We start from the raw sequence: 21693 nt of genomic DNA, 5'->3' as shown, positions 1-21693 counted from the left end.
CACACGTCACATGGGCCGGGGGTTTCCCGCTGCCCCCCGCAGAGTCCCCCACTCATCCCTGGGCCGCCCACAAGGCCGGCTCCTGTCGTGGATGGGTGAAGTGCGTGGCTCGGGCTGAGTGCGCGCCCTACAGGGCTGCCCACGTCAGAGCAGTACGTGAAGCTGGAGGAGGAGCGCAGGCACCGGCAGAGGCTAGAGAGAGACAAGAAAAAGAGGAGGAGGAAGGAGAAGGAGAGGGAGAAGAAGGGCAAGCACCGCCGCCACAGCTCACTGCCCACGGAGAGCGAGGAGGACATCACCCCTGCCCAGCAAGTGGACATTGTCACCGAGGAGATGCCGGAGGTGAGCCCCACCTACCAGCACAGGGACGCCACATCCCTGCCAGAGCTCCAGCCTCCCCTGCTGCTGTCTTCCTGGGTGTGAGGGTGGCCACCAAGTCAGCGCTGTCCTGTGTGTCAGAGAGAACAGTGTCCACCTCACACCTGCCTCGTGAGGCCAGAGCCCCTTCTGTGGCCTCCCTGGGGGTATGTGTCTACTCCGTGACCCTGCAGCCCGGGCGCGTGGCTCTGATGTCCTCCCCTGTAGAGACGTGGCACTGCTTGCTGTGGGTGGCCTCGTGGGGGTGGACCTGACTCTTCAGGCAGGTCTGCTATTTCGGGCTGGATTCCGCCAGGCCCTGCAGTTGCTGGTTAACTGGATGCTGAGTTCCTCTGTTCCCCCAGAATGCATTGCCCAGCGACGAGGATGACAAAGACCCCAACGATCCGTACCGGGCCCTGGACATTGACCTGGATAGGTGAGCAGGGGGTCAGCTTGCTGGTGCCCTGCGGGCTGCAGTCAGGCTGGGTTCTGCAGTGTGATGGGTGGGCCCTCCAACCCCCAGCACCCAACCCGCGTCCTCAGCTGCGAGCCCGCTCCCAGGGACCTGGCAGGAGAGCACACGGCCTTCACAGATGTCAGGGAGAGACGGGGCAGGCCCTTTGGAGGCCAGGTCAACCAGGCCTTTCTTGGGTGCTGGGACGGGAGTAGCACCCCCACTCTGTGACCTTGCAGGACCACATAGTGCTGGCAGCACCATGGGGCTCGCTGCACCTCATGACCTCATGCCTCCCCCCCAAGGCCCTTAGCCGACAGCGAGAAGCTTCCCATCCAGAAACACAGAAATGCGGAGGCCTCAAAGTCACCCCCAAAAGAGGACGTTCCTGTGGTAGAGAAGAAGAGCCAGAAGCCTAAGAAGAAGGACAAGAAGCACAGAGGAAGGGAGAGGGACAAGAAGCAGGAGGAGGAGAAGGTACGCTGGCCGGCTGGCTCGGCCTCCCCGCAGCCCCAAGGTCGTGGGTAGCGGGGCAGCCGGCATTAGCAGGGAGTGGCCCTCAGAGTCAGGCTCAGGCCATGGAGGTGGGGACCTAGTGCAGGACCTCACTGATGCAGGGCCAGCAGGAGTGACAGTGAGAGGCGCCTGTGTCCAGTCCTGGGAGACCTGCCGCCACCCAGACAGGGTGCTGCTCAACGCCCCGCGTGGGCATCCACGTAGAAAATGGGTGGGGTTTTGTTTTTGTGGTACCGCGGCTTGAACCCGGGGCCACTTAACTGAGCCACACCCCAGCCCTTTTCTATATATTCTTTAGAGACAGGGTCTTGCAGAGTTGCTGGGTGCCTCACAGTCTGCTGAGGCTGGCTTTGAACTTGTGATCCTCCTGCCCCAGCCTCCCAAGGTGCTGGGACTACCGGCCTGGCCTCTGCTCTGCGCCTGGTTAAAGTGGGCGGATTCTGAAGGACTTGGGCGGGGGCCACCTGCCGCCCTTCACAGCTGACAGCTGGGGCTGTGGGCTTCTGCATCTGGGCCCTTGGAAGTGGAGCACGTCTGGACATGGGTCCTCCTGGGCCTTAGAGCAAGAGCCAGAGCGGGGCTGTGCCTGCTCCGGTGTGCCAGGAGCTGCAGGGCAGACAACTCTGGGCCCTGGAGGGCAAGGCCAGCCCTGCTGGCCCTGTACCCTCCCCCATGGCCCATCCTGCTTTTGCTAACAACCTGTCTCCTGTGGTTTCAGGGCGAGGACTTGGATTTTTGGCTGTCCACCACCCCACCACCTGCCACTGCCCCTGCCCCGGGCCCATCTGTGGTAAGAGGCTGATGGGGTCTGTGCTGTCCCTGACGTGTCTGCAGGTCTCACCCCAGCACTATCCGGGAGCATGTGGGGGTGTGGGTGCAGCCTGGAGCACAGCACTTGGGGTCTCCTTGGCCAGGCCTTGCACCCCCACCTCCTGGCCTCTTGGTGTCTGCAGCTGCCCACCCTGTGGGATCCCGTGGTTGGCCAGGGAGAAATGAGGCAGGGTATGGTCCACAGTCTCCATGTCACTTGGAGGGTGGTCCCCAAGCTTTCCTGTCTCCCTTTTGAGCCCACCCCCTTGCAGCCTGGTGACCTGCTGGTTCCCTGCAGGAGGAGCCCGGTGTGAACGCTGTCGTTACTGCAAAGGAAGAGTGTGAGGGTCCCAGGACAGAAAAGCCCGAAGACCAGGAGGAGGATGCCGCCGAGCGTGACACAGAGCACGACACAGAGAGGGTGAGGTGCCACGCGGTTGGCAGCTGTGCAGCCCCGAGGCTGCAGGGTGGTGGGCACAGTACACATGGGTGCAAGGCCACGTGGGAATGGCCAGGACTGCTGGGGCCTGTGGGCGGTCTGCCCGGCCTGGCCCCCGTGGCCCAGTCTCACAGCGTCTTTCTGTCCCTGTTGTTACCATTTCCCCCGAGTGCTTGAGCCCGAAGCCAGGCGCCCCCACACCAGACAGGCACTCTGCCACTGGGAGGTCCACCCACTGGGTGAGCCACCCACGGGGGAAGTCCAGGGACAGAGCCCAAACTCTCCCTGGTCCAGAAACACTCCAGGCACAAGAAGCAGCACAAGAAGGAGAAGGGGGACCACCGGTCCAGAGACAAGAAGTCCAAGAAGAAGCCGCCTGAACGCGAGGTGGCAGCGGGGGAGCCGGTGGAGAACGGCGCCGCTGAGGAGGAGCCCCTCCCGGTGAGGGTCTCCTGCTGTCACCCTCCCGAGGAGCTCCTGCGACCTCCACTGATTGGAGAGACCCAGAGGGTTCTGGAAGCCTGCCCATGGGCGCAGCTGAGGGTGGGGTGGGCCAGGGGCTGGAGGCAGCCTGCAGTTAGACCCAAGGGCACCACCTGGAGCCTCTGCTCCGCAGAGCATTTCACGCCCAGCCCCAGGCAGCACCACGCAGCACCACAGCCCCAGGTCCTTGTCACCCACACTGACCAAGTCCTTCTTTCCCAGCCCATGTCCAGCTACTGCCTCCTTGCCGAGAATTCTTACATTAAAATGGTGAGTGATGGTGCTTCTAGGGGGCGGGGGCCCCTGGGGCAGAGAGTGGTGGGGAAGTCTTGAGGGACAGATGGCAACTCCACCGGCCACCAGAGGCTCCCAGATGTTCCCAGGGAGGTGGCACTTAGGCTGTGAGACAGACCTCACTTCCAGTGCATGTCATAGACATGCTACCGGTGGCCAGGCTGCCCTTGGTCAGCCCTGTGCTTACAAAAGATGTCCAGGGGTGCACCCATCATCCCAGCCACTTGGGAGGCTGAGGCAGGAGGACAGCAAGTTCCAGGCCAGCTTCAGCAACTGAGACCCTGCCTCAACTAGTAAGGGCTTCAGGGGTAGCTCGGTGGTGCAGCTCCCTGGGTCAGTCCCAGTGCTGGAAACAGAAAACGGCAGGCTCAGGCTGTGGGCAACCCCTGCCCCGCCTCCTGCCCCACCCTGCACCCGCTGGGCACGGATCGCTTTTAGTTGGCAGAGAAGCAATTTCCTTGCCCTGCAACAAGCTGGCGGCCCTCAGGAGTCCTGTCCCTGGGCTTGCTTCCTGCAGACGTATGATGTCCAGGCCAGCCTGCAGAAGGACAGCCAGGTCACGGTGTCCGTCATCCTGGAGAACCAGAGTAGCAGCTTCCTGCAGCACATGGAGCTCAGTGTGCTGGACTCGCTCAACACCAAGATGGCGCGGCCAGAGGGCTCCTCTGTCCACGACGGCGTCCCCGTGCCCTTCCAGCTGCCACCTGGTGAGCCGCCTGCCCCCCATATGGCCTTCTCTCCTCAGCCCCTGGGGGCCAGGATCGTGACCCAGACCTCAGGGTGCTGGTGGCGGCAGCGGCCCAAGCCTCGAGCATCTGGGGTCTCGCAGGCCCTCAGCACTGCGGCCTGAGGCAGAGAAGCCAGTCAGGGTCCAGGCTGGGACTCTAGCAGGCCTTTGTTTCTGCCTCCGTGTCCATGGCCTCTCCTGGGGAGTCAGCTTCCCAGCTAGCCATGGGGGATCAAGAGCCAGCTCCAGAGAGAGAGACAGAGCCGGGACCCCGGCTGAGCCCCTGCTATTGGTCTCCCCGTCCAGGCGTCTCCAATGAAGCCCAGTTTGTGTTCACCATTCAGAGCATCGTCATGGCCCAGAAGCTCAAGGGGACACTGTCCTTCATCGCCAAGGTGTGTGCCACTGGGAACGCAGTCCTCCTGGGTCTCTGGCTAGTGTCCACCTGGCCGCTCTACAGCCGGCAGTGCACAGAACCCTGCTGGTGCTGGGCCCCTTTCCCCTGTCCCAGCGAGGGTGTTGGGGGTCCCCAGGGTTAGGGAGCCCCATGCTTGGGTGTGATCCCCACCAGCCCCACCTTCCTCCTCCACAGGACGCTAATGGGGCCACCCACGAGAAGCTGGACTTCAGGCTGCACTTCAGCTGCAGTGCGTACCTGGTGACCACGCCCTGCTACAGGTGCGGTCCTCTCCTGTGCAGGGGAGGCGACCCCCGGCCTGCAGGGCTGCTGCCTGCCCTCTTGGTGTGCAGAGGACATCTTGTCCCTGTGTGCGAGTCTGTGTCTTGACCTCCTCCTCTCGCAAGGACACCAAGCATACTGGATAGGGCCACCTAAGTGACCTCATTTTGCCTCAGTGACTTCTTATAAGGCCATCTCCAAACAGAGTCCTATTCCGAGGCAGCGGGGTTAGGACACAGCATGGTCTTTAGGGGGCATGGCCAGTTCAGAGACCTCCCAGGCCCCTGGCTTGTGAGGCAGGCTCCACCAAGCCTCCTGGGGGCAGGGCCCAGGCTCCTCACCTGTCGTCACTGGCCTGTTCTGTGTTCCTCCCACAGCGATGCCTTTGCCAAGTTGCTGGAGTCAGGGGACCTGAGCATGAGCTCAATCAAAGTTGATGGCATTAGTATGTCCTTCCAGAATCTTCTGGCAAAGATCTGTTTTCACCACCATTTTTCAGGTAAGGGATATGATGTGCTTAGTTCTGGGCGCAGCATGTGCATGCGGGTGGTCCCCCTTAGCTGGCCTGGCGTGTGTCGCAGGACCTCCCCAGGCCACAGCAGCCCTTGCTCACCTCAGCCAGCTCCTACACCTCTTGCCCCACTTGCCCCCATGGCTGAAGGCCACCTAGGGAAGGCCCTGCCCTGGGAGGGACAGCCCCGACTGTGTCTTGCTGCTTTCTTGCAGTTGTGGAACGAGTGGATTCCTGCGCGTCCATGTACAGCCGCTCCATCCAAGGCCACCACATCTGCCTCCTGGTGAAAAAGGTGAGTGGGCACGGCTTCTGCACCCTCACGGGGGCTCTTCTGCACCCCTCAGGGGGCTGCTGGGCCCTGCAGAGCTCCACGGGGCTCTCCACTCACCTCCCTCTGGGACCTCCGCCCTGTGGTTCCCTGGCCTAAAGGCAGGGCCCTTGCTCCCCTACTCTGCCCACCCTCTACGTGACCCTGCTCCTGGGGCCTGGGCCTGGAGGGCAGGAGAAAAGGCAAACTGGCTGCCAGTTCAGGGCTTCTTGAATTCTAGTCTCCACCCCAGGCCACCTGCCACCCTCAGTGCCCCACGGCATCCGGTAGCTGCTCCCGTCTCTGGCGGGAGAGAGCGCAGTGTGCACACTGCCCACGTGTGGTGAGCAGATCACCAGCACACCAGGACTCTGCCTAGCCTGCCGAGGCCCTGGGTTCCCCCGCAGCAGGAGGCGGGCAGTGCGCGCACGTGCAGGCAGCCTTGGCTCCGTTTCCCCAGGGCGAGCACTCGGTGTCTGTGGATGGGAAGTGCAGCGACCCGACTTTGCTCAGCAACTTGCTAGAGGAGATGCAGGCGACGCTGGCCCAGTGCTGAGTGCCAGGCATGACGACTGGCACGTCTGGCGTGTCTCGCCTCTCCCTTGTCCTGTGCACTGTTCCTGTGCCCAGTGTTGGTCGAACTCCACTGTCACCTGTGTAGACATCCGCAATCCTATGTTGTGTTGATTTCTTTTTATCCTTTTTTACTTTAAATCTGTCCATTCTCTGGCAAGAAGCCCTGTTCCAGTCCCCAAACCAGCAAGGGGCTTCCCAGCTGTGCTCCACGCCCTGCCCAGGTGGCTCACTCCTCCAGTGTGGTCACTGGGGCTGCCAAGGAGCCCTTGGGACCACCAGGCCAGGACTGGCAGACCCCACGGGGAGGATGCTTGGCAAGCAGGCTGCAGCTAATCTGGGGCCTGTCCTTCTGCCTCCCAGGCCTTTTCTGGGGGAGCCCCTGCTGTTGCTCTTTCCCCAAACATCCCCACTGGTGGCATTTGTAGGGAGGTGAGCAGGTGGTAGGGAGGTGAGCAGGCGGCCATCACCAAGCTGCTCTCCCTAGACCCCGTGATGACAAAACGGTCGTGCCGTCTGTGCTCCTGGGTCCCCTGCGTAGGCCAGGCCTTAGGCATGAATCACTGACAGTTGAATCACATCCTGGGCTGTCTGGGAATGGGGGTGGAGCCGGATGACCCCATGTCCCTCTGCTCATCACTGAACACCCAGGCTTGCCTCCACCTCAACCCTGTTGGGAGGCCCAGGTGGGGCTCAGGAGCGCCACGCCTAAGCTTATGTCCAGTGGTGGAGGACATGTCCCAGACGCCTCTCGGGCTGGATCCCCTGAAGAGCCCCCTCCTAGGCGGAGCAGCCACTAGGCAGGGCGCAGGGACCCAGCCAGCCCATCGCCCACAGGCAGGCAGTGGGTGAGCCAAGTTCCTGAGATGATGGCTCCCCATGACGTTTTAACTGTTCCTTTTGATGGAAATGGTCACTTTAGCATGTAGGGTAATCTATTATGGAATCCCATACTGTGATTCTAGAACTTTGAAATTGTATGATGTTACACGACTATTTGCTATCGACATTCCCGTATAGACATATCACGCTGCTGTAATGATTTTGTGTCCAGATGATCCAATAAAGTTGCAGAACAGACTCTGCACGTTCCTCCGGCCTGTGTATGCCTTTCACCAGGGTCGCACCCAGGTTGGGGTTGCAGAGGTGTCCACGGTCCCCAGCGTGCAGTCATGGCTCCTGGGCCTGGGGTGGTAGTGGGTGAGCGAATCTCCAGCTTCTACCCATGGAGTGTTGTCACCGAGAAGTCACAGTTGATGCGCGGTGGGGAGGGCCAGGATCAGGCTGGAAGGGGCTGGCGTTTGGTCTCCAACAGACAGTCGAGTGGCATCACTCTGGTACAGACCCAGCCCTGCCCGTGACCCACAGCAGGACTGGCTTCTTGTCCAGGCTCTGCTGTCTGAACGGCCACCACCTGTGGGCTCTTTCCCATGATTCCAGACATCCACTTCAGCCCCTGGTCTGGACCCTCAAAGGGGCCTTAGGCTCAGTGTTGGTAACCACACAACGTGCTTGGTGGCCAGCTGCTCAAGTGGCATGATTCCCGATGGCTCTAACGCCCCTAGTCTGGAAGGCAGGTGGTGAGGAGCCACCACAGGCTGCCGCACATAAGCGGCATGCGTTCTCCCAGACTTGCAGGCCCTGCCTGCGCACAGCACCAGCACACCTGGGGGCACGTGCGCACGGGGCCAGCCACACATGGGTGCAGAGCAAAGGAGCTGCAGATGGCTAAAGGCAGCCATGAAGCCACCCCAAGAAAGGAGTGTGCTCTCCGCCAGCCTTGTGCAGCTGCGGTGCATGTGCCCACCGCCTCCGCCTGCTGCAGCCTGCCCTTCCCAGGGAGGGGCAGTCGGAGCCTGTCTACTCCCCACTGAGAAATGGTGCAGCAGGGACCACAGTGGCCCATGTGCATCTGTTGTCAGAGGCAATGTGCCTGTGTGAGTGCCCTGGGGGTGGGGGTGGGTATGTGGGGGCAGCACCTTCATCCTTCCAGGGACTCTGAGCTCAGCTGGAGTTCGGGGCAGAGCTGTGGCCAGAGCCCCCGGGCAAGGAAAGCTGGCCTGGCTCTCCCCCAATGTAGCCCCATCTTATGCTCTCAGAAGGAACCCATGGCTTCCTTGGTGTGCCTTCCTGTGAGCCTGCCCACGGGTGTTCAGGAGCGGAGGGTGGGCTGTTGGGAATCGCTGGACCTGACACTGGCTCCATGGACACGAGGCCAGAAGCCCTCTGAATGGCTCCTGCCGGGCAAGAACTGTTCTTGGATGAGAAATGTCAGGGAACTTTAATCCTCCTGTCAAATAGCTCTGAGACCCTGCCCAGGGGCTGGTGCTACACACCAACCCATCCCCCTTCCCTTCCCCCAACCCTGGCCCAGCCTGGGCTCTCTGGGGTTGGGGGGACCCGAGGCAGCAGCAAGCCTGCGTCAGAGGCACAATGAGACAGTCCAGCTGAGTCCTTTGCCCCACTGCAGCTGGGGGCAAGGTGGTGGCCCTCAGTGCTGGGTCAGACACTCCAAGGCATTTTCCAAGGTCAAGTTGGCCAGGTGCTGTGGTTCCAGGCACGTGAAGCTTGGTGATATCAGGCTGCAGGGAACAAATGGCCTCAGCCTTCTTCCCCCGCCCCCGGCCTCCCTCCCTCCCTGGATGGCCAGCTGGGAAACTTGGTCCCGGTGCATGGATGAGGCCTGCCTATTCAGAGTGCCAGGTGGGGTGGCCTTAAGTGGGGCTCTATGTTGAGGTGCACCCCTCTCCCCAGTGGCTGCCTGCTTCATGCCACCTCCCTCCCCAGTCACTCACAAGGCTGGAGTGGTTCTGTACGTCCCAGGCGAGGAGATGAAGGAAGTCATTTGTTCATGAAATGACCACTTGGGTGGTAGCAGAGCAGGTCCGGCATATCCCAGGTGCAGAGAGAGCCCTTCCCATGGTACACACCTGCCCCCCAGCCCAGAGGAGCCCACTGTGCCCATTCCCCCTAAAAGTCCAGGGCAGCCTTACCTCATGTTGGTGTCCTGTCTGAAAGACATGGCAGGGCTCTCATTAGACCCCTGCTCTGGGGCTAAAGCTGTGCCCATGGCCCTCAGGCCTGCACTGGGGCTCTGACCACAGCTCTGCCCTGAACTCCAGCTGAGCTCAGAGGCCCTGGAAGGATGAAGGTGCTGCCCCCACATACTCACCCCCAGGGCACTCGCACAGGCATACTGCCTCTGACAACACAGAGTTGGGTTTGAGGAGGGACTTACTTGTGCCAATTATTTCTACAACGACAGCCAGTTTGGAGTCAGGGGATTAAGTGTCCTTGAACGGTGTCCCCTCCCTGAGCCCAGAGACCCCTGACTCACATGTAACTGAGAAGACCACGCACGGCTGTCTCCCACTGTGCTGAAGACCTGCGGGGACATGGGCCTTGGAGGTGGCATGCCCCCAAGCCCCAGGCCCTGCCCTGCCCTGGTGATGAGCCCAGGATCCCATGGATAGAAGGGCCCTACTTGCAGTTGTAGCCAAAGCAGACGACATGTGAGTCTGTGCAGTTATTGCAGGAGATGGTCTCATACTGGAAGATGCCTGCAACACAGGAGACGGCCGCAGGCCCCCCTGGGTCTCCCAGCCTGAGCCACCATCCTGCTCCACTCAGCCAGGACCCAGGCTCGCTTACCACAGTGACGCTGACAATCAATGCGGCCTGTGGGAGAACAGGACAGCATGTGCTAACCAGGCCCAGCTTGCCCAGAGACTCAGGGCTCATCCCTGGCCACCTGGAGCACAGGCACACCTGGGTTTCAGGAATGTGTGTCTAAGACCGGGGTGGGGGGGGGTGGGGGGTCCCATCCAAGGAACTAGTTCAGGAGGTGCCAGGGCATCTACCCATCAAGCACTCTGTGACCCTGAGGTGAGAGGCCCACTATGACAGCTGTCCAACTTCCCCTCTGCCACAGGCCAGCTGCCAGCTTTGAATCCTGGTCTCCAGCAGCGCTCAGCCCTGGAGGAGCTGGGGCCCTCTGGCACTCTGACAACCTGTCCTGGCCTCCTCAGAAGCCCGGGCAGCATGCCCACGGCTGAACCCTCCTCTAGACTCACTTTCAATGATTGCGTTCTGGATGAGGTGCACCTGGTCCCGGAAGATGCTTCGCAGTTCATTGGGGAAATACCCTGATGAGGCAGGCAGAGAAGGGAGGTCAGGCTCAGGCGGTGGGTGCGGTGGGCTGGCCTTGCCTGTTTCCTGCCCCTTACCCGGGAAGTACATCTTCCCCTGGTACAGCTGATCCATTCTCTGGTACACGGCTTCCGCCACATGGTTCAGCTTATCCCGGGCTGCGGACGAGAGGAGGAGGCAGGTGAGCGGCCCGGCCCGGGGATCCCTCCTAGCCGACCCCACGCTGGGCTCCGCGCTCACTGATCTCCGCCGGGATGGCCAAATGCAGTTCCCTCATCGTGTCATCGCTCCAGTCCGTGAGCAGAGCCCCAGAAACGGGGATGTNGGGGGGGCGAAGGCGGGCGGCGGGAGGCAGCGCGGCGGCGGCGGATCAAGGCGTAGTTGCCAGCCGCTCTCCTCCCGCTGGACCGACTGCCCCAGCGGCTTAGCGGCCGCCCCTGACCTGCGCTCTGGGGCTTGAATTTGTTCCAAGTGTCCACGGTCTTTACAAAAAGGCCTGGAAGCCCGTGCGGTGGCCACGCCTGTGGTCCCAGCCCCTGGACAGGCTGAAGGCAGAGGATCCCAAGTTCGTGTCCAGCCTCGGCAACTCAGTGAGACTGTCTCAAAATAAAGAGAGAAGCCGGGCGCGGTGGTGCACGCCGGAAACCCAGCGGCTCGGGAGGCTGAGGCCGGAGGATCGCGAGGTCAAAGCCAGCCTCAGCATCAGCGAGGCGCTGAGCAGCTCAGTGAGACTCTGTCTCTAAATAAAATACAAAACAGGGCAGGAGTGTGGCTCAGTGGTGGAGTGCCCAAGTTCAATCCCCAGGACCAAAAAGAAACAAATAATTTAAAAAATAAAAGTAAGAAGGGAAAGGGCGTTCTGGGGGTGTGGCTCAGTGGTGGAACCTTGGCTCGATCCCAGCCAACACTCAAGGCTCAGTCTTTTTATGCAAGGTTGGGGACAGTGTCCTGGCCAGCTGTCACCTTCCTTCCTGGGGCATTTCTTAGTAACCTCCTTTTACAGAAGAAACACTATTGAGGCCGCCCTGAAGTCCCGGCTGTCCCTCAGCGACAGCCAAGGACAGTCACTGTTGGCCTGTGAGATGAGAGCCGTCCCCTTCTGCTCCGGGGTCTCAGGGGCTCATTCCCTTCATTCTCACAGCAGCTTTGCTCGTTTCCTGTCCCTGGAACGGAGCCCAGGGCACTGTACCACTGAGCTCATCCCCAGACCTTTTTTTTAATGTTACTTTGAAATGGTCTCACTGAGTGGCCTGGGCTGGCCTGGACCTCAGGATCCTCCAGCCTCGGCCTCCTGAGGAGCTGGGGCGACAGCCCGGGCCACTTGCCTGTTCACGGCCTTCCCCTTAGTGTGGGGGACGCAGAGGCGCCTTTGTGGGTCGTTTGGTGTTGTCCGAGTTCAGGAGGTGGCAGCGGGCAGGAGAGCCCTGGCCTGGGCAAAGGAGCAGCCATCAGAGGCCCAGGGAGAACTCTGGGGACAGGCTGTGACCCCCCGTCTGGACTTTGTTGTTAGAATCCACTCATCACGTTGTCTGAGTGGAAACAAAGCAGAAGTCCAGTATTTCCTGTCCCTGTCCCCTGCCCTGTGTCCCCTTTTTCCCAAGGGCTACATGGAGGGCGTATCCTCCTCAGGTCAGGCCTGTGGCATGGCCTTTTTATTGTATCTTATTTCATCTTTGTTGATTTATCTATTTTTGATGCTGGGGCTGGAGCCAGGGCGCTCCATCTATATGCCCTCCCATTTTGAGCCAGGGCCCCTCGTGGTGGCTGCGTCTGACTCTGAATTTGCCGTCTTCCTGCCTCAGCCTGTGAGTCACTGGCCTCCGGGTGTGTGCCACCACCCAGCTAGCTACCACTTTGTTACTTCACTTTTCTTTCCTATTTTGGAGTGTGTGTGGTGCTGGGGGCTGAAGCAGAGACTCGCCCAGGCCAGGGGAGCTTCATTCGTTATCCGTGGTTCATGGTCTTAAGCCGGGGCCTTTCAGTGCTGCGCAGGCTGGTCTCGAGTTCCTGGGCTCCGGGGAGCCCTTCCCTGCGCCCCTGGCAGCTGGGCCCACAGCACGTGTGCCGCTCCCCTGGGCTCATGGCGATAAGTATGGCACAATTGAACATAAGGCACATAAAGATCCTATGGTCCCCTGTCCCCACAGATGCTCCCCGACATCCCACACTAGAGCGGTGCATTTGTCACAGCGGTGGTCGAGGGACTGCTGGTGTCACAGTGTCCTCAGGCAGCCTCCCTACCCAGCGTGGGGCACACTCCCAAGCACACTCCTGGGCAGTGCTGCAGCCTCTGCAGAGCCCTGGGGCCCCTCGCTGCCTGCAGCGCTGGGCTGCGCCCCTGGCCTGGCCCTCCCGGGCCCAGCTCTCCCCTTGGTGGTGTGCTGCTCTCGGGGCGCATGGGGAGCTCCGGCCCCTGCTTGGCCCCTGCCTGGCCCCTGCCCTGCTGACAGCAGCCCCAGGGGCAGTGTTACTCTCCTCTCTCAGGAGCAAAAGTGGCCTTGCAGTTCCTGAACGTGTGGACTGCTGCGGGCGCAGGCCTCCAATCCCAGCCACCACAGAGGCCGCGGAGGCTGCAGCAAAGGGACTGTGAGTTCAGAGCAGCCTCAGCACGTTAATGAACCCCTAAGCAATTTAAGGAGACCCTGTCTTAAATGTAAATAGGGTTGGGGGTGTGGCTCAGCACCCCAGAGCCCCTGGAATGCAGCCTGTCTGTGTGACACCCCCGCCCAGGCCCCACCTTCCCTGGAAAGTCCGCCTGCTCTTCTGTCAGGACAGGCTTGGCCAGGCTCCCTATCAGATGGCCGGGGAGTCCCCTGTGGCCTAGGGCCGGGGCTTACCCAGGGAAGTTCTAGGCACCCCCCCACACCCCACACCCCCACACACACCCCACACACACCCCACACCCCCGCTTCAGGGGGGTCCTTCTCCTGGGGTGTCCCGGAGTTCCAGTGCCTTAACCAGAAAAGGCCGTGGACTTCAGGAATGGATTCTGGGCAGGAGTCCTCCCCAGGTCCAGTTCAGACCCCAGGCCTCTGTCTCCTGGGCCACTGCCGCCTGTCCCTGTTCCCTTTTCCCTCCCGCAGCAGGGCTGGGCTTGGTGCTGGGCTTGGTGCTGGGCTTGGTGCTGGGCTTGGTGCTGGCCACGCGTCCAGCCCTCCTCTTCCTGTTCTCTTGCTGTCTTCCATGGCTCTGGGGCAGAGCTCGGGCCTGGCCTGTTGGTTTTGCGGTTTGGGTTTTTGTTTTTCGAGGTGCTGGGGATTGAACCCCGGGCCTTGTGCATGTGAGGCAGGCCCTGTGCCCCCTGAGCTGTGTGCCCAGCCATTGCATTCTATTTTGAAGGGCAGGGCCGACGGCCACTGTGCTCACACAAGTGTCAGGGGGCACAAGTGTTTCTGGCCCTGAGCTCACACCAGGCGGAGCTGGAAGGAAAGGGAGGGACCACACAGGGATCCTGCCCACTGCGGGTGAAGGCGGGGTGAGCTGGGGTGTCCTGGTGGGAACAGGGCCCAAGGGCCCTTGAAGTCCAGGCAGTGAGTCCCCCCTGCCTGGGCTGGGGGTGCTAGTTTCAGGAGCATCCAGGCAGGGGCTGCCCAGGCCTGGGCCCCAGGGAAGTGGGCAGGGTGGGGTGGGCTGCTCCCCTCATAAGAGGGTCCCACCAAGTCAGTGCTGCTGTCAGGGACTCCTGGCCACGTCTGGGACGTGTGGTTGTCAAAACTGGGGCAGCTCCTGGCTGGAATGGGGGACCAAGGGGATTGTGCAGCGCCCTGCAGGGCCCAGGGTGCCCACCACAGAATGAGCCCACCCCACGTCCACAGTGCCAAGGGACCTGGCCGGGAAGAAAGTGGGCCAGATTTGGATCTAAGGGTCCAGGCTGAACCCAGACCTCAGACCTTGTCTGCCCTCGAGAGCGGCGCTGCCTGGTCAGGGGCCCACCTGTGATGCAGCCGCTCGGGAGGGTGCGCAGAAGGTGAGTTGGAGGCAGGAAGACCTCATCTCAGAAAAACACGCAGAGGCTGGATGAGGCTCGGTAGTGACGCACATGAAAATAGCACCCAGAGAGAGTGGCACTGCCTCATTCCTGACCTGCAGAGCGGCAGGAGTCCTGCCCTGCAGGGGACGGCCAGGCTCCTAGGGGTTTCCTCTGGCTCCCGACCTGTGTTAGGTGAGTTCAGTAATATAAATGGCACTTTTAATTAACCACCGTTATATTAAATAATGAGTTATTAATAAGTCAAGGCCAAGGCTGGGCAGTGGCTCAGTGGAAGGGCGCTCGCCTGGCACAGGTGAGGCCCTGGGTTCCACCCTCAGCCCCACATAAAAGTAAATAACATAAAAGCATGCTGTCCATCGATAAGTATTAAAAACTGAAAAAAAAGTTAAGAGCTAAGCCCAGCAGGGTGTGCAGGCCTGCCATCCCAGCTACTTGGAGACTGAGGCAGGAGAATCTCAAGTTCGAGGCCAGTCTGGGCAACTCAGACCTGTTTCAAAATAAAAGGGCTGGGGGTGATAGAGCACCCCCAGATTCGACCCCTAAAACTGCAGTTAAGAAAAAGACAGCAAAAGGTCTCGGGTGCAGCCACCCAAAAGTAAGAATTAAGACCCTCCCACGGGCATGTCCTGTTGCACCAGAGCCTGGGTTCAGGTCCCTGAAGCCAAAGAGAAGTAAAACTGGAGTCCCCAGAGGTCCCCGAGCAGCAGTAAGAGTGTCCCTGCTGCGCTTGCCCCTGGACGCCCTGGTGCGGGAGGCTCCTCCCTGCCCAGCCCTCGATCACGGTGAGCAGATGGGAGGCACTGCCCGGGGCCAAAGCCACAGGGATCCTGCTGCCCCTCTAGCCAGACCAGCAGCGCTGGTGGGCCCGGAAGCTGCCTGCTGGAGAGGGAGACGCAAAGCCCTGTGTCCGGGCCTGGCCTGGGTGCTCGCAGGAGGGGCTCCCTGGGCGCCAGGGTGGCGGGCTGGGGCTGCGGGGTCCAGCAGTGCCCTGGCCTGCCCCCGCTCTACACCGGGGCCCTCCATTGTGGCAGCACAGACGTCCCAGACACGGCAGAGCTGCCCGAGGAGGCCTGTGGTGGTGGGGAACAAGTGAGAGCTGTGGCCTCCGATCGCCAGCCCTCAGGCTGAGTCGAGGCCTGCCCTGGCCCTCCCATGAGCCCGGGCACCGAGGGCATTGGCAGCTCCCTGGACAGATGGTCTTCTGGAGCATACACCCTCCTTGGCCCCTGAGGTGCATCAAGGTGGGACAGCTCCATGGGGTGTGGGATGACCAAGCAGGGTCCCCAGCTCGCTTCCTGTGCTGGCAGGGCCGCAGGAGTGAGGCCAGTCCACGCCACACACAGCCACAGGCCCTTCCTGCTCTCCAGCGCCCGCCCGGGGCTCTAGCCATCCCTGGCTGTGCTGCCTCCTGAGTCCCTCCTCCCTGCAGAGACACCAGCCACTTCCTCCAGCAGGACGTCATCTTAACTTGTCCCGGCCTGTGACGTCTGCAGAGGCCTGCTGGGGAGTTGGGCCCGGCCATAGCTCCGGGTTTAGGGCTGAACAAGCCTTTCACAGACCTGGATGCGGTCCGCAGTGGGGGCTGGGATGGCTGCTGTGGGACAGTCCCTCTGGGGCCGCGGGTGCTCTGCCATGGGGTGGTGGCCTACTACACTACTGGATGATGGGGTAGAAGGGTTGGATTTTCCACACAGTGTGTGCGGCTGGGGTGGAGCTCCGCGGCAAAGTGTCCGCCTTGCATCGCAAAGCCTTGGGTTCGACCCGCGGTTCCAAAAAAAGATTAAAAAAAAAAAAAAGAAAATCAGCAAAAAAAATTCATTTATTTATTCTAATTTGTCAATTCTATCTATTTTAAGCCAAAAGAAAAGATCATCCAGAGGGTTGAGTGCGCCCCCAGGACGCACCCCCGACGGGAGCTGCTTCATTTGTTTTCTCTTTTTCTTGTTTTGCAGTGCTGGGGTAGAACCCAGGCCTGGAGCGTGCCAGCCAAGGGCCCCACTGAGCCCAGAAAAAGGACTAAGGTAGATTGGAAGGCAGCACTGGGGCTACCTTTGTTCACAGGGCAGAGTCGAGGCTTCAAACATCATCTGCCAAATAGAAGGGTTGCCAGGCCAGAGGCCAGTGTTGCACACTAATCAAGAAAATACAGAACAAACGTCTAAACTTGGGCCTCACCCCCCACAGTGGTGGCAGGATGTGGAAACCGCCGGAAGGAAATGGGCAACTGTGGGCCGCACCTCAGCCGGGGAGGGGTCACAGCAGTTAGTTGACTTAGAGGAACTATGTTATATTTTGTTTTTATTAAGACAGGAAAAAGGTTGTGTGTTTGAGGCAGAGGAATTTGTCATCTTACCTTTCATTCTTTTGTCATCTTACCTTTCATTCTTCTAGAAGCTTCCGAAGGTCATTGCTGTCTCATCCGTTTGTGGGAAAACAAGGAAAATCCAGAGACATCGCCACCCAATTCTGAGAAGGGTTGGAAGTACACTAGAAGGTCAGAGAAAAGGACCCCGGAAGCAGGGACGGCCCTGGGGAGCGGGAGGAGCCATCACGCGCCCAGCCTGGCCTTCTGCAGCCGGCTGTGGCCTTCCTAGAGCGGCACCCCTGGGTCATGGAATGGGTGTCCCTGATAGGACGCGGTGGCTTTGACGGGCGTCTGCCCAGGGGTTTGCAGGACAACATTTCACCCCCAAAGATGCTGCTGTCCAGGCTCTGAGGAGGCGGGAGCCAGCCTTCCACCCCCCAGCTTCTAGAACAGTCCTGGCGGGCTTGGGTGGATGGATGTGAGGGCTGGAGAGGGGGGCAGGCCTCTGGAGGGAGTCCGGCCTGAGCAGAGACGCAGGGTTGCTCGCCTTCCCTGACCCCAGCCCCAGTCCAGGGACGTCTCCTCCGAAGCTGCCGGTCAGCCCAGAGCCTGGTCAGTATGCGGCCACATCACGGCTCTGAAGGCCCTGGAAGGCCATCCGGGCCTCCGTGGTGGGCCCTGCTCCTGCACTGCTCTGGGCTCCTCCCGCCCTGTCCAGGTGACAGTGTTGGAAGGAACGCCAGCGCTGTTCTGGACGCGCCCTGAAGAGGCGCCGGCAGCGCAGGCTGAGTGTCTGTGCTGTGGCTTCTGTCAGCCTTGGGACTGTGTGCCTGGTGAAGGAGGAACTTAGGGGTGAGCAGGGCCCGGCGTCTGGAGGTCGGGGTGAGGCCTGTGGGCAAGCCTCTGATGGAGCCCTGGTGACCAGGGCACTGGGATCACGGGGGGCCTGGAGCTTCCTTGCCCTGCTGCCCTGGGGGGGGTCTCCTCCCCGAGTGGCAGGGAGCAGCGAGGGCAGTGGTGGTGCAGGTGAGGGCCTGCAGGGGCCCTGCCTCCTCAGCCCCCGCTGAGTGCGGCCTGGGTGGCCGCGCCACCAGAAGAGACGCCAGGCACCAAGGCCCAGGTGGCCTGGGGAGTCAGAGCTTCACAGGGACCCTGTAAGGCGGCCTGCCAGGGCAGCCCTGCTAGGCGCTGGGCAGAGGAGAGCAGGCAAGGGGCCTGTTCCCACCCGGCAAATCTGTGCTTGCTGCTGGCTCGTGGGGAGCCGCAGCGGGGCCCGGGGACCCAGCGAGGAGCCCAGGCCCTGGAGGTGGCTGCTGGGCTGGCGCAGCATCTTTGCCTGCACGGCCGCATCCTGCTCTAGGCTGTCCACCTGCGCGTGTGCTTGGGGTGCTGGTGGGTCCGCCTCCTTCTGACCTGGGCTCACTCAGTGATGCTGCTGCCGGGCGACTCTGGGTCACGTCTGGGGACACTGGTGGTCTTCATGACGGGTGGAGGCCAGGGATGCTGCTCAACACCCCACAGAGCCCAGGACGTCCAGCCCAGGGCGCACAGTGCTGAGGGGAGGCCAGTTTACCTGTGTGTAAATGGACGTGCATTTCTCCCAGGAAGACGCGAAGTGAGGCTGGGGACAGAGAGGGCTGGGGATAGCGCGGGGCTGGTCAAGGCCGGCCTCGCACGCACAAGGCCCTGGGCTCAACCCCCAGCACCACAAAAAACAATGTGAGGTGTGATGCCCTGGTCAGGTCAGTCCAGGTGGCAGGGAGCCCTGAGGCGAGGCCCAGGCACTGCAGGCAGAGCGACAAGGCGGGGTCCTCCCTGCCCTGGTATAGCCGGGGAGCCACGTCCCCATGCATGTCCCCTGTGTCGGTGGTCAGCCTACACCTCGTCCAGTGCACTTGTCATGGCTGTGCGGCCGGAGCCCGGCCAGTGCTGAGCCCAGGAGGAGCTGTAGCAGAGGCCGGCGCCCGGTGATGGCCTTGCTGAGGCTGTGGCTGAGTGCGTGCACCTTGCTGTGTAAATTGTGCAAGTCAGCGATTTAATGCATCCTCGGAGTTGGGTTCCAGAACATTCCATCCCACCAGAAGCAAGCCCCGCCCCTCCCACCCCTGCACCTGCGGTCCATGTCCCGTCTCTGGGACTCCTGTCCTGGAGTCTCCTGTCACGGGACACACGCTGTGACCTTGCGTGTCTGGCTCTCAGAACCGGGACCTCAGGTTCATCCATACTGCCGCTATGCTAGCGCGTTCCTGCCCTGGCCGAGGACGCTCCGGGTGGATGGCACGTCACGTCTGTCCTCGGTCTCTTGGTGGATGCCTGGCTCCTCCTGGCTATGTGGCCTGGGCGCGTGAGCAGGGGTCTTCAGCCTCTGTCCCCAGCACTGCAGTTGTTGGTCACGTGGGTCCTGCCACCTCTTGCCCTGGTGGCTGCACCATGTCCCAGTGCGCCCTGCCACACTTGTGCTCTCTGGTTACACTCACCCTGACACCCGCTGTCCTACCAAGAGTGCAGCTGGCTCGTCCCCTTTCCAGGGCCTGAGGCTGCAGCCAGCCTTCCCTCCCGGGGTTGCTCAGCCCCTGCTGTCCCACGTCCACCTCCCTGCACCCACAGCCCCAAAGGGGACCAGAGGGCCTGCACCTGGGCTGCGTTTGCCCGGGACCTGGGTGATGCAGCCGTGACCACATGGTGACTCTGCCCTGCTTTAAGCGGTGGCCGCTTGTCTCTGGGTTTCCTGTTGACACCAGAAGTCACCGGCTCTGGCTGGAAACGGCATGCTCTTCCCCGCAGCTGTGGCCGGGAGCTGACGCAGGCCTCGCTGGGCCGGACCCAGGGCCACCTCCAGGCTCTCCGACCCGGGCCCTCCTGCGTCCTCTCGTGAGGACGTGTGGTGATGCTGGGCCTGGACAGTCCTCAACCATGCCCCAACTCACAGTTCTGACCTCTGTGACTTCCCCCGACTGTTGGGTGAGGGTCCTTGCCCTGCGCTGTCGGCAGGGCCGCTGGCTCTCTGTGTGTGGCGGGTATGGAGCAGCCTCCCAGCAGATGTGACGAGGACACCCACTGAGCCGTGCCCCAGCCCTTTTCATGTTTTATTTTGGGACCGGGTCTCAGTTGCCGAGGCTGGCCTCAGCAATGCCATCTTCCGGCCTTGGCCTCCCCGGAGATGGGGTGAGGTGGCAGCGGTGCCCGGCTCCTGGAGGTCTCTGTATTCAGATGTGTAAGGTCCCCAGTTCATGTCCGCCTGGAGCCTCGCAGTGGAACACCATTTGGAAGTGCCATCTTTGAAGATGTGACTTAGTTGGGTTGAGGTCACCCTGGAGTAGTGTGACTCCCGTCCAGTGACTGCAGCAGGAGCTTAGGGACTACGTCCAGGGGTCCAGGTCGGGGTGGGCGGGGCCGGCCCCTCCAAGGCCCAGGCAGGGTCGTCCAGGCCCCTCCACGGCACATGGTCCTCGGTGTCCTGGGCTGTGGCCTTCTTCACATGGCGTCCCCACTGTGTCGTCTTACCAGGACACTGACTGTCACACCCCACTACTGTACACTCAGGGTCACCCAGGGGAACTGGGCTCCATGAAAGAACACACAGAGACAGAGATACTTTTTTCTTTGGGTCCTGTGACGGTTCCTCTGACCTTAGGGGTCTGTGGAGAGAGAGAGAGAGAGCACGTGCTGAACCCTTTTATTGAGGACAAGCCACTCAGACGAGGTCAGGGGCAGGTTACAGAGGAGCAGGTGAGTGCAGCTCAGTCCCCGGGGGTGACACCTACACCCGGAGACCCGCCCAAGTCACCACGCAGTGTAGGGATTGGTCAGAGCCTCGTGCTTCAGGACTGGAAGGCGTGGTCATTCAGAGCCGTTCCCACAACTGACCACTGGATACAGGACCACCCAGTTGGCTCAGGGTCACCTCCTCCCAGGATTCGGCTTTCTCCCATCCTCAGTGACCCTTTGTCAGAACCTGTGCACACCTGTGACCTCAGCAGCTTAGCAAGACCCCGTCTCCCAAGAAAATAGAACGGGGGCTGGGTCGCAGCTCCGTGGGAGAGACTGGCCACATGACAGACTGAACTGATGGAGGAATTTGTCATCTACAACTAACACTGTTTTTAAAACAAAAATAAGAAAAATAAAAAGAGCTGGGGTGTGGCTCAGAGATGAAGCACCTCTGGATTTAGTCCCTTGGACCAAAAATAAAAGATCACCAGTGAAGGTTGGGGGTCCCATGTGGCAGCTCCTATGATGGCCACCACTGGAGACCTCAGCTTGTCCTCACAGGCAGCCTCTGGGCACGGTGGGTCTGGCCCTCCGGGCCCAGCGAAGGATTCAGCTACCCCGGGCACCACAGGCCCTGCCTCTCAGTGTCCCCTCCTCTGGGGTGGCCCCGCTGTGCCACGTAGCCACGGGGCCACCTGTCCCTGAGTAGCAGGCCCCAGTTGGTGCAGCTGCGTCACGCTCCGTGCCACTGCGCAGATGGCAGGAGCCGCCGTGGCCCCACCATCCTGAGCCCTCTGACCACTGTGTTTCAGATCCAGAGGAGGAGCCGTGGGCTGGGTGGCCTCCCTGGGCCTCTGTCGGCCTGCCTCGTGGACTGTCCGCCTGTCCTTGGCTGCGTCCCAAGACGGTGGTTCTGCCACCATGTCCAGCCCCTTCCTGAAGCAAGTCTTCAACAAGGACAAGACCTTCCGGCCCAAGCGCAAGTTTGAGCCAGGCACCCAGCGCTTCGAGCTGCACAAGAGGGCCCAGGCGTCGCTGAACGCGGGGCTGGACCTGCGGCTGGCCGTGCAGCTGCCCCCGGGCGAGGAGCTCAACGACTGGGTGGCCGTGCACGTGGTGGACTTCTTCAACCGCATCAACCTCATCTACGGCACCATCAGCGACGGCTGCACGGAGCAGTCCTGCCCCGTCATGTCCGGGGGGCCCAAGTACGAGTACCGCTGGCAGGATGAGCAGCGGTTCCGTAGGCCCACGGCGCTGTCCGCCCCCAGGTACATGGACCTGCTGATGGACTGGGTGGAGGTGCAGATCAACAACGAGGACGTCTTCCCCACCAACGTCGGTGAGTCCCCGGCCGCCAGGGCCCCGCGTGGGGCCAGGC

At 61.4% G+C, this 21693-nt stretch overlaps 3 protein-coding genes across 5 annotated transcripts in view; 2 read left to right on the top strand and 1 right to left on the bottom strand.

Annotated features, from left to right (window-relative positions):
- Positions 1–7252, top strand: part of Ap3d1 (adaptor related protein complex 3 subunit delta 1) — a 51545-nt gene extending 44293 nt beyond the window's left edge. For all 3 annotated transcript variants that reach the window (XM_015503610.2, XM_048813688.1, XM_015503611.2), the window contains 13 exons: positions 134–342; positions 723–796; positions 1120–1291; positions 2049–2120; positions 2439–2561; positions 2874–3020; positions 3285–3332; positions 3874–4063; positions 4390–4478; positions 4676–4761; positions 5140–5261; positions 5489–5568; positions 6044–7252. In XM_015503610.2, coding sequence (XP_015359096.1) covers positions 134–342; positions 723–796; positions 1120–1291; positions 2049–2120; positions 2439–2561; positions 2874–3020; positions 3285–3332; positions 3874–4063; positions 4390–4478; positions 4676–4761; positions 5140–5261; positions 5489–5568; positions 6044–6139 — 1508 coding nt within the window. In that variant the 3' untranslated portion in view covers positions 6140–7252. The remainder of the gene's footprint in view (positions 1–133; positions 343–722; positions 797–1119; positions 1292–2048; positions 2121–2438; positions 2562–2873; positions 3021–3284; positions 3333–3873; positions 4064–4389; positions 4479–4675; positions 4762–5139; positions 5262–5488; positions 5569–6043) is intronic.
- A 1166-nt stretch (positions 7253–8418) lies between these two features.
- On the bottom strand, positions 8419–10675 carry Izumo4 (IZUMO family member 4; the record flags this gene model as incomplete). Its single annotated transcript, XM_015503798.2, has 10 exons — positions 8419–8738; positions 8952–8966; positions 9150–9167; positions 9395–9409; positions 9494–9541; positions 9641–9716; positions 9808–9834; positions 10230–10301; positions 10383–10463; positions 10546–10675. Coding segments are annotated over 10 exons (573 nt in total), but the record flags the coding sequence as incomplete, so codon positions are not given.
- A 3626-nt stretch (positions 10676–14301) lies between these two features.
- The window catches only part of Mob3a (MOB kinase activator 3A), an 11579-nt gene continuing 4187 nt past the window's right edge, over positions 14302–21693 (top strand). Inside the window, exons 1-3 of the mRNA XM_048810703.1 lie at positions 14302–14467; positions 16688–16790; positions 21125–21654. Coding sequence (XP_048666660.1) covers positions 14323–14467; positions 16688–16790; positions 21125–21654 — 778 coding nt within the window. The 5' untranslated portion in view covers positions 14302–14322. The remainder of the gene's footprint in view (positions 14468–16687; positions 16791–21124; positions 21655–21693) is intronic.

Source organism: Marmota marmota, unplaced genomic scaffold (genome assembly GCF_001458135.2).
Source record: "Marmota marmota marmota unplaced genomic scaffold, marMar, whole genome shotgun sequence".
Taxonomy (NCBI): domain Eukaryota; kingdom Metazoa; phylum Chordata; class Mammalia; order Rodentia; family Sciuridae; genus Marmota; species Marmota marmota.
This window is presented reverse-complemented; position numbering and strand designations above follow the sequence as displayed.